Here is a 12192-nt window from a genome sequence, read left to right on the forward strand (position 1 = left end):
TCCCTGTGCTGTACACAGGAACTTGTTGTTGAACTTGTTGGGAACTTGTTGTTCATCCATCCTATACATAATAGTTTGCATCTGCTAACCCCGAACTCCCAGCCCAACCCCCTCCCTCCCGTGCTCCCCCTTGACAACCACAAGTCTCTTCTCTGTGTCTGGGTGTCTGTTTCTGTTTCATAGATAAGTTCATTTGTGTCAGATTTTAGATTCCACATATGAACGGTATCATATGGTATTTATCTTTCTTTTTCTGACTTACTTCATGCAAATATTTTCTGAAAGTATCAGATACTAACTACTCTCTGCATTGTGGGACATACTGTCTGGACCAGCACAACTCCTCAACTTTGCTGTTTTGTGGGAAAGCTCTGTGAAGTGGGAAATGTCATGGCTGGGTGCCAATAAAACTTCATTTCCCGAAGCAGGTGGTTGCCCAACCCCTGACCTAGAACAAGTAACCCTGCCAGCATCAATTTCCTTTTCTGTAAAATGAGGAAACCGAACATACTACTAGGATGGCCCTCCTACCCAATAGGGTCATAGTAAAGGTCAAATTAAATGATACATGAGAGGCTGTTTAATAAACCATTAGGCCCTGTGCCATGGTATTTATAATAATTATAGATATAAATGTCTCATTCAGTCTTCCAAAAAAAGTACTTTAAAAATTTATTTTATTGAAGTATAGTTGATGTACAATGTTGTCTTTAATCTCTGCTGCACAGCACAGTGACTCATTTATACACATATATACATTCTTTTTCATATCGTTTTCCATTACTCTTTATCAGAGGATATTGAATATAATTCCCTGTGCTCTGCAGTAGGACCTTGTTGTTTATCCATTCTATATATACTAGTTTGCATCTGCTAACCCCAAACTCCCAGTTCTTCCCTCCCCAACCCCCCTTCCCCCTGGCAACCACAAGTCTGTTCTCTAGGTCTGTGAGTCTGTTTCTGTTTTGTAGGTAAGTTCATTTGTGTCACATTTTAGGTTCCACATGTAAGTGATATCATATGGTATTTGTCTTTCTGACAAAAGTATTTTTTTTTACTTGCTTTTTGAGCAAAATACACTTGAAGCAAATTCAGCCCTGCATCGCGGTTCTATCGTGAGCATGTCGCAGTGTGGAGTGCACACCCAGGCACACACTGGGTGCTGTGGAAGGACTTGCTAGATGAACAAATAAGCCCTTTCAGCTCAAGTGCCCACCTCAGGTTTTAAAGTTCCCTCTTTAATTATGTAACAAGAGTTGCTGGAATTCGTGAGCCTCGCATGTACCCATAACATGTCATGTGTAAGGCAGAGGTTGACACGTACTGACAGATGAATACACTGCCGGGCTTGGGTGTGACAGGTGCCATTACCCTTTAGAATAACTGCATTAGCTCTGGTTTCCAGTGCTGTCACCCTCAGAGGACAGTTACACTAGACCCCCTACCCCACCATGGGGCACGAGATTTTCTTCTCTACTGAGCAGTTGTGTCTTCACAAGTCTCTGGGCTTAGGCAGTGGACCTTACCATGGAGCACGTTTAGAATATGGGAATCAAGGGTATTAGGACAAGTGACAACAACTGCGGGGACAGAAGCAAGTTTGATTTATTTATTTATTTATTTTTTTTTTTTTTTTGTGGTACGCGGGCCTCTCACTGTTGTGGCCTCTCCCGTTGTGGAGCACAGGCTCCGGACGCGCAGGCTCAGCGGCCATGGCTCACGGGCCCAGCCGCTCCGTGGCATGTGGAATCTTCCAGGACCGGGGCACGAACCCGTGTCCCCTGCATCGGAGGCGGACTCTCAACCACTGCGCCACAAGGGAAGCCCGCAAGTTTGATTTTTGAAACACATTTTGCCGGGGAATTTTTTTTTTTTTTTTTACATATTTGGGCATTCCCTTTCCTTTGAGGATGATGGTGCTAGGTACTGAAACTAACCAACACAGGGCAACGCTACCCTGGGAAGACCCATGAGGAAAATTTTGGAATCCTAGGACTCATGGCAGTAATTCCCAGCTTATGGAGTGCTGTCCACGAGGTGGGAATGGGGGACTGACCTGGAGGAATGTACTGCAAACAGTCAGAGAATCATGGCCAGGAGTATATAAAATGCAGAATTTTAAACCGTCTGTACCACATGCAGTATATTTGCACGGAGGAATGTTGGCTGCTGTTGGCGTCGTTTCCAGCAATTTTGCTAGAATCTGAGTGCCCGAGTGTGTGTGTGTGGTTGCTGGGAGTGATACAGCTCAGGAGAGCATGAGCCAGGAGTAAGATGCACTCTGCATTTAGAACTGAGCTGGTGGGGTTAGGGTGACAGGAGTCAGTAACGCTGAAGACTGAATCAAGTCATTGGATAAGCTGTATGTTTTCCCTAGTCATTTATCCAATCACAATAAGCTAACAAGAGCAAACGAAACTTGGAAAAAAAGATTTTCATTTCCCTGAAACCTCAGTCATTAGCCCTATGGTAGATTAGAACACTTTGCAATTTAATGAGCCAGACTGCCCTTCTTTTCCTTCAGTTGAATAAATCAGGTGAGCTCTCAGTTAAGTTATATGACCCTTGGTACATATTTTTAATTTCCCTTGATGAAACCTATATGAATTTTTACATCATTGGTGAGATGTTCTACTGAGGATAAGAAAGGTAATTTTGAAAGGTGTCTTTTTGTTCTCTCTCTAGGTACTATCCTATTCCAGAAATTGGTGTCTACACCCAAAGCAATCAGGGAAGAAAAAAAAGCTCCAGGTCAATAAGGCACAGAACCAGATATCTGGGGGCCTTCTCACTACAAACCTCCCTTTTTTAGACTGTGTTTGTATAGTCGTGTGCGTGTGTATATATGTATGCATATATCCACATACACGTATTATACACAAACAAATATGTGTGCTCTATAATCATAATTATATGTGTTTTGTTCTTTTAAAAATAATGACAACAAGCAAATTATCTAGGCCAGGTTCATTTTAATCTAATCTATTTATGTTTTCTGCTCCACCAAAATGCAGTTCGTTCAACAGAAATTTTCAACACATTTTCACCTTTTATTTACTTACTTTTATTCCCTCTGGGGGGAGTTGGTGGCTGGCTGAGGCCTTTGTAAACAATGCTGTACTGATCATTTAGTAACCAGCTCTAGAAATCAAAACAAGAAAGATTTTAAAAAAGACATGTGAGAAAAGAGGAATGAACAGTTTTAAGTGAGTTAAGGATGCTTTATTTTTTTATTTTTAAAATTTTTGGCTGTGTTGGATCTTCATTGCTGGGCGTGGGCTTTCTCTAGTTCTGGGGAGCAGGGGCTACTCTTTGTTGTGGTGTGCGGGCTCAGTAGTTGCGGCTCGTGGGCTTCAGTAGTTGCGGCACATGGGCTCAGTAGTTGTGGTGCACGGGCTTAGTTGCTCCGTGGCATGTGGGATCTTCCTGGACTAGGGATCAAACCCATGTCCCCTGCATTAGCAGGTGGATTCTTAACCACTGCACCACCAGGGAAGCCCCAGGATGCTTTATTCTAACTGGTTTCTTGCTCATCACCCCACCTTCTTGCTTTCCCCACAAAAGATTCTTCTGTGCAGCATTCTCCACACTTTCCAGCCCCCCCCCTTTTTTTTCTCACATCACCTGCAGGGTATTTCCAATTCAGATACAGCTGGGAGCATTTGAACCTCAGTGTTGCATGTTTGCTTATTTATTTATTGTTAGAGCTGATTCGGTTAACGTGTGGGCTCAAGGAAAGATGGAGACCCTTTTGCCTTGAAACAATGTAAGGAGTATTATCTTTGTGTTTCTTCAATCCTTTCCCAGTGTACAATTCTGCACAAGCCTCTAGAAGCTTCTCTGACCTGCTCTGTCCATGCCTTTCCTTCAGGCTTGGGTCTGAACGCACAGAATGTCTTCTGAGTAATGTTCCTGTTTAACACAGCACCTCTCCTCCCCAGTTCTTCAAGGCTTGAAGACGTTACATACTCAGGAACCGCTTTGGAAATGGAAGGGTTTCTGGCGGTTCTATTTATTTTTAAGTTTGCTACAGAAAATGCCGATTTCCAGTTCTTAGGATAAAGGTAGAACCTCCTGGGACTTCCCTGGCAGTCCAGTGGTTAAGACTCTGCGCTTCCACTGCAGGGGGGCACAGGTTCCATCCCTAGTCGGGGAACTAAGATCCCACAAGCCACAGCAGCACAAACTCCTGTTTTGGGGACGGTTTGCTCAGTGTCAGAGTAAACCTGGCTTTGCATTCTGATTAGATAATGAATCCCAGCCTAATTACACATGGCTTCTTATGCAAGCACCGTCATCAGTAAAAATTTAGGTACTTCTTATGTGAAATGATCTACTTAAAGCTTTTAAACAATTGGAGAGACTTCCTGATTCTGTTCAGGGTTCTTATTATATGGGTTAATGATATGCATACAAAGATTTGCTTTGCTTCCAAAACAAATCTAATCTGACGGGTCCTGATAAATCGTAAGTTAAGGGCGTTCCCAAGGCATGCCTTGTTAGAAGGAAAGAGTCCTTTTGGGGAAATGCATGCTCGTTTTCTTCACGTGGGAGGGATGTTGTCGACAGGCGCTGATGAGCGGTGTGCTTTCCACAGAAATGGGTAGACGGATGCTTTACCAACAGCCTGCCCGTCCTGCCTGTAGGCCGGACAGTGACCGTCTCAGCATTCAGCGGGAGAGTGGACATCTCCCCGCAGGACGAAGGGCAGCTGGATTTCTATGTGACCATAGCCAAGCAGCACATACTGGTGAGTAATGATGTTCACTGATAACTGAAGACTCCTCATCTCCGAAAACTTTCCACATGCTTCCAGAACTTTGGCAACTCAGTTTTATGTACAAATTGCATAAATATTTAAATAATCTACATGTGTCATGCATACGGACATGACTGTTACTATCAACAGTCTATTTGTGAAACATTTTCCATTTCTTCACTTATTTTTCAGGTCAGTATACTGGGCAGGATTTCAGTGCACTTTTAAATTAGATCACTTAATTGTTTTAAAAGATGGCAGGAATTAAGTAGGTAAGAGAAAAACTTAGGACCTAACAGAATAACTTACATAAAAATGTGGATTCCCTTAATCTCGTCGAATAGCTCTCAACAGGAGGTGATATCGTACGCAGGAGACACTGGCAGTGTCTGGAGCCGGTTTTGGTCATCACGTCTGGGGTGTGTGCTGGCATCTAGTGGGTGGAGCCCGGGGATGCTACTCAGCATCCTACAGTGCACAGGACGGCCCCACCACAAAGAAGCATCTGGCCCAAAACGTCAGTGGTCCCCAGGCTGAGAAACCCTCATGCAGTGTATGGGTGGGGGTGAATTTTTAAATTTAATTTTCTTCCTCCTGACTTTTTTTTAGATTGCTAATAGCATCTATGATAAGAAAGCTTCGGTTACAGAGATGATGTCCATTTACCTGTACCGTAATATCCTCCAGCTTCCATTTGTCTTTCTATCCTAGCTGTCCACGGCAAACCTGGTGAGGCTTCACCAAGCCCTTTTCCCACCAAGCGAGACGATAATGGAATCACTATATCGTCGTGGCTTTGATGATGCCATCAAGTTTTTACTTAAAGAAAGTTGGTTTGAATACAACGCTTAAAACTTTACAACACAAAACACATTTCAGACCGTTCTTGATGGAGGTCTCTAATCCTTTTTTAAAAGCCTATCATAACTCTCTGTTTTGTTATTAGTTTTTGTAATATTTGTAATTTTTAAATCATTACTTGGTGCAAGGAAATGAGGCATTTTGGTTGAATTTGGCAGCGTCATTAAGAAGGTTACACTCAGGTGGTAAGGAATCGTTGTAAGAGAACCACCACATCCTTTGAAAGCCCGCTGGGAATGTAAGGGGTTCTCTGGGGAAACCGTGGAATGCTGGAAATGAGGGTCGTGGTGCACACATTCTCTGCACGGGTAACGTGGCAGCACCCTTCAGACGTGAAGCACGGGCGTTTCCAGGAGACACCGGTGTCCTGTAGTTCCAGAATGGAAGGGAGCATGTTCTCAGGCTGCACCCCACTCCCTCTCAGGTGGGCCAGGAGGGATGTGAGAAATAGTCAGCGTCATGAAAGGCCTTTAACAAGGAGTGGAGCAACAAAGGCTTGCTTTTCCTAGGTGTGTACGGTTGTTCCTGGGGTGGAGGTAGAAAGGTGAATAGCAGAGAGTAACCGGAAGCCCAGAGTTTGAAATTAGGTATGTCTTCCTTAGCCCTCGCCCTCCGGAAACCTGCTCGCCAGCTCACGTCATTGTCAGGCTCTTCTGACGCCTCCCTGTCGTTAATATTCTCTGTCCTTATCTCCCCAGCTCTTTCTCTGTCCTGGTTTCTCTGTCTTTCTCTCCCTATTCCTTCAAGGCCATACTTCACCAAGTGTTCAGTCATTACTCTGTGTACCAGACATAGGTACTCTAAGAACTTAAATGGATAAGATACTACTAGACACGAAGAGCCAAGTCGACCAAGTAGCCTAGCAAATAACAATTCAGTCCAGAATCATCATTCCTTCATTATTTTTAAATCATGCTATACCGACCCCAGGTCTTCCATTTTTTGAGTAGTTGTCCTGTCACTTGAGGACTCATGTGTAGGTTTACACTGACTCATGTACACCCGTCTTAAATCTTAACTCGTTTTTATGGTGCTTTCCCAAGCATGAACTCTTAATTACTATGAAGCAGTGAGACACAAACCAGTTTAATTGCATGTCTTTAATTGTTTTGCATTTCTCTTTTTACCGTTTGAAACCATCTTTAAGTCAATTTTATGGTTCTTGCCCAAAATACACAACTTTTAGCACAGAAACACCAACTACTGCTTGTTTTCTTACGAGTCATGCCAGGACTCGGAGAGTAGTGATGTTTCTTGGGGGTCTGTGTTTTTTCCTACTCTAGCAAACATGTAGTTAAATCTTAATATGTTGTTCTCATAAGTGACTTGAAGTGGATGGATACTCCGTTCTTCCATCTGTTTATTCACTAGATTTTCCCCTTACCTGTTATTTTATGTGAATAATCTATTTGTATGCTATTTCAGTAAATTACTTATCGATTCCTCCCCGAGCAAAACCAAACCTTCATATGTTAGACTTTTAAAAACGATATCGTACCTTCTACATATGTCTTTGACCATGTGAGTGGATGGTACTTGCCTTGAAAAATCCTGTAAGATGGTGGAAAGATGGGTCTGCAGGGCAGCAACTTTCTAACACTTGGGAGACGTGGCCCCGTAATACAGCACCTCATCTGTAGCATCAGCGTCCTCCAGGTGTGCTGTGCCATCTCCTCACCCGAGGCCTGTCACAGCCCACGCTGCGTGGTGGCTACGGAGCGTCCTCATGCAGCTGTAGTAACAGAAATGGGCGCTAACGACAGGGTGCCCATGTTATTGGGACCAGCCCTTCAAAGCGCTGTAGCACTGGTGTATGGAACATCTGAAGAGACTTTCTGACCCGGTTCCTGATAGGTTTGCTCGGTAATTACTGGGACTGGCAGCTTGATAAGTGCCCGTTGCCCTGTTGGGGTAATTTCCTAATATCTTTGAATCTGTCATTTAAAATTTCATTAGTCTTCTTTTCAGTAACAGTCTCTACTTTGTAACTATGGTAACCCACTGCTTCTACTGACAATTAGAGAAAATAGATTTGGTTTTGAAGTTAAGTAATGTGTGAAAGGACCAAGCAGTATATTTAAAACAAAACAAAAAAAACCCCCCACAAAACTCTCTTACATTCTGGTTTCCCAATATGGGGCATTGTGTGTGCATATGAGAAGCTTGCAAAGAAAGAGCTGTGAGGCTCTGAGCATTGAATTATGATCCTAAACAGATATGGGCAGTTAACATGGACACATTTCATTTATGCTGCTTTTTTTCCTGATGACTAAAATATATATATATATATATATATATATATATATATATATATATATATATATATATATAAGTCATAGAAATGTTTCTGGATCTAGGGCATTACTTTTACAGTTGAGGAACCAATGATTAGGGAAATTCGGGGTTTTGAGGTTTTTCTGGCCTGAGTTATGTCTACACTATAGCAAAATAAAACTGAAATTTGAAGTAATTATCCACATAGCTTGAAGTGGGAGGAAAAGCAATTACTGCAGATGAGGAAAAGTGGATAAACTTCAGTAATAATAATAATTGCTATTATATACGAGTAACAGTATTATTTCATTATAACTTTATATTATAGTACTATTAAAAGTAGTTATCATTGTTCACAGATTGACAGTTTAGGTGGGCTGAATTCATGTAATTGCTCACCTCTGCACTTACGTTTGCCCCTATTGACACAACTCAAAGCTTTCCTGACTAAATGCTAATACATATAGTTATGTATCCTCACATACGTCCCCTTGGGATAATTCTCCTGCTCTCTCTCTTTTTTTTTTTTAATATCCCTTTCTCTTGATGTACTTCAAGAGGGGCAAGAATAGGATTCAATCTTTTCCTTGTTATATATAGAAAGCATCTCTGAATATGCAGTCTTGCACAACTCATAACAGCATATCCAACTTGATCTTGAAATAAGGTAAAGGTAGTTTGTTGGAAGCACAGACGAGGGAAGGGATGCATTTCGCTGCCCCTTCTCATGGCTCCTTGCACGGGATGCACAGAAGCAATGGTAGTAGACGGAGGATGTCGTCATCCCTAGCAAGGCATCTTAGTCTATTCAGGCTGCTGTAACAGAAGACCACAGACATTGCTCCCTGTTCTAAAGCCTAGGAAGTCCAAGATCAAGGCACTGGCCAATTCACTGTCTTCACATGGTGGAAGGGGTGAGTAAGCTTTCCAGGTCCTTTCTTAAGGACGCTAATCCCATTCATAAGGGCTCCACCCTTGTGATCTAACCACCTCCCAAAGGCCCCACTTCCTGTTACCATCACCTTAGGGGTTAGGATTTCAACCTATGGTTTTTTTGTCGGCGGGACACAGACATGCCACCTGTAGCTCAAAGGGAGGTAGATTTGCTGCTGTACGACGAGGGGAGGGAGGAATGTCCATGAAACCCAGGTAATTCCCTTGGGTATCCCCTCTACTACCATCACTAGTGGACTAGTTAGTGGAAAACTACTGCGACTGTCTATGGCAGAAGCAAGAGTACAGATCAGTCAGGACTGAACATTTGGGTCATTGCGCTGGAAGACGGGCTCTGATCACCAGAGGTGTGGGTGGAAGCAGAGAGAGTGCGTGATGGAGAATGAGTGAGCGGAGTGAGACTTAGCTGAGGAGCAGTGACACAGCCACAGGCGGGTATCCTGCAGCACAAGGCAGGAGCAGTGCTCTGGGACGGCCAACCTGATACAACACAGTCAAGCCTTGGCACTGTTCAGAAGCCTGGGCCTCCATCACTGCTGACTGAGGGAGCCTCCTGCTCATGTCCTTTGAGTGCACTCTCTGTGTGACTGGATTTATCTGGCAGCAACCACCTGGCTTGTGGGAACTCAGTTCCCTGACCAGGGATTGATCCAGTGAAAGTGAAAGGGCGGAAACCTCATCACTGGACCGCCAGGGAATTCCCTCTCTCTGACTTTAAGATAGCCAGAGCCACTGTCTTCTACTTGCTGCCCAAGTATAGTTGATATAGTTAAAATGCATCAATTCCTCCTCAACAACTAGGGAAAAAGTAGATGAAGCCTTGCAAATTATCTTTCGCATAATGTCTTGTGTTTAAAAATCCCTGTGAAAGGAAGCAGGCTTTTACGGTAGGGTATCTGTCTTCCTAAAGCATTAAGAGGTTGGTAAACACAAAAGGATTTCAGTTAGGTTGTCAGTTACAGAGACAGAGACTCACCATGTGTCTCCGAATGAGGGGTGTGATGCTTCGTTGGAATTTACATGCAGTATGAGGAGAACCATCATTTGAATAGTTTTAGCACCCTAAAGCTGAAGGACATTGTGTGGGCTACTCTACTATCATTCTTCATATTTCACTATCAAGTGTGTTGTTAGATTAGCAGCTTTGCAAATCCCTGCCTAGCACACTGAGAACTGAATACATGATTGAATTTGAACGGGTTTTCCGGTTTCACAATCTGAAAACTTGTTTCCAAACACAGTAAGGTTGTTTGATTGCCCGTTATAACCACCCGTATATTGTGATGCTTGCTACACCATTCTCTTCAGAGATTTCCAACCTCTCTTTTTTTTTTGTAAATAAGGTTTTTTAAAATTAATTAATTAATTTAGTCTGCGTTGGGTCTTTCTCGCTGTATGGGGCTTTCTCTAATTGCAGCGAGCGGGGGCTATTCTTCGTTGTGGTGTGCGGGCTTCTCATTGCGGTGGCTTCTCTTGTTGCAGAGCACGGGTTTCAGTAGTTGTGGTACGTGGGCTCAGTAGTTGTGGCTCGTGGGCTTTAGAGCGCAGGCTTAGTAGTTCTGGCACATGGGCTTAGTTGCTCTGCAGTATGTGGGATCTTCCCGGACCACGACTTGAACCCATGTCCCCTGCATTGGCAGGCGGATTCTTAACCGCTGTACCACCAGGGGAGTCTGTAAATGTCCAACCTTGCTTGAATATGACCTACTTTATATGGTGATCCAATACCTATATGCATATATTTTACATACACATATGTATACATAAATTAAAAAAATAAAAATAATTTCATAAGACAGTACTCTCGTTATGTGTAATTCTTTTTGATATTTTTTATCACATTTTCTTAAAAAATATTGTCATGACATTTAAATGATTTCACAGCTGCTAACAAGTCAGGAGCTAGAGTCTGAAAACACAATTCTAACCAAATTTTAGAACATCAGAGTCACTGAGGTTCTCAATTTGTGTTTAAAATGCCTTTGTTTAAATTTTAAAAATCACCCTTCATATATGGCATGGTAGAATAAATAATCAGTACTATGTTTGAAATATTTATTTCTTCTCTCATCCTAAGTTCTTTTTCTGTGTGTGTGGGATTTTTTTTCTTTATTCAAACAGAAAGTCATGAAAATTATAATCATCCTCATCAGTTCACTCAGTCCCATTTAATTAATTTTTTTTCATCTTGATCTTTTGTTAGTACTTTTATGAATTCGTCAGTTTTCCTTAGAGTTCTGAAAATGCTTCTTCATTCAGTTCAGCAGTATGGTCAGTTACTGGAAACCTGAACTTGTCACAGTCTTTTCCATGAATTCCTTGAAGATGAAACCCTTTCATAGGAACATTTTTGCAAAAGCATCAGAGTACACCTAGAACTGTCTGTAAATGACAAAAGACTTAAAAATGACCATGGTTAAATATTTGATGAAAGTTCATAATCAATTGACAAGGAAATGTAGTTATTTCTGAGATATACATTTTAAATAACTAGAATTATGACATATAACATTATATCAGAACATATATGATTTTTAGAAATTTCATGTAATGTCTGAAACATTTATATTAACATATTTCCATACAAATAACCCAAAGAAAGTTTAGTATTAGTTGTTTTTTTGTTTGTTTTTTTATACTGCAGGTTGTTATTAGTCATCAATTTTATACACATCACTGTATACATGTCAATCCCAATCGCACAATTCAGCACACCACCATCCCCACCCCACTGCAGTTTTCCCCCCTTGGTGTCCATACGTTTGTTCTCTACATCTGTGTCTCAACTTCTGCCCTGCAAACCGGTTCATCTGTACCATTTTTCTAGGTTCCACATACATGCGTTAATATACGATATTTGTTTTTCTCTTTCTGACTTACTTCACTCTGTATGGCAGTCTCTAGGTCCATCCATGTCTCAACAAATGACTCAATTTAGTTCCTTTTTATGGCTGAGAAATATTCCATTGTATATATATGTACCACAATTTCTTTATGCATTCATCTGTCGATGGGCATTTAGGTTGCTTCCATGACCTGGCTATCGTAAATAGTTCTGCAATGAACATTGGAGTGCATGTGTCTTTTTAAATTCTGGTTTTCTCTGGGTATATGCCCAGTAGTGGGATTGCTGGATCATATGATAATTCTATTTTCAGTTTCTTAAGGAATCTCCATACTGTGCTCTAGAGTGGCTGTATCAATTTACATTGCTACCAAAAGTGCGAGAGGGTTCCCTTTTCTCCACACCGTCTCCAGCATTTGTTGTTTGTAGATTGTCTGATGATGCCCATTATAACTGCTGTGAGGTGATAACTCATTGTAGTTTTGATTTGCATTTCTCT

General features: G+C 41.9%; 1 protein-coding gene across 3 annotated transcripts in view; it reads left to right on the top strand.

Moving 5' to 3' along the window:
• PNPLA4 (patatin like phospholipase domain containing 4) overlaps positions 1–11341 on the top strand; it is a 34182-nt gene extending 22841 nt beyond the window's left edge. For all 3 annotated transcript variants that reach the window (XM_060001757.1, XM_060001758.1, XM_060001759.1), the window contains 2 exons: positions 4598–4750; positions 5471–11341. In XM_060001757.1, the coding sequence (XP_059857740.1) occupies positions 4598–4750; positions 5471–5611 (294 nt within the window). In that variant the 3' untranslated portion in view covers positions 5612–11341. The remainder of the gene's footprint in view (positions 1–4597; positions 4751–5470) is intronic.
• Positions 11342–12192: the final 851 nt, after the last annotated feature.

Source organism: Delphinus delphis, chromosome X (assembly GCF_949987515.2).
Source record: "Delphinus delphis chromosome X, mDelDel1.2, whole genome shotgun sequence".
NCBI classification, from domain to species: Eukaryota; Metazoa; Chordata; class Mammalia; order Artiodactyla; family Delphinidae; genus Delphinus; species Delphinus delphis.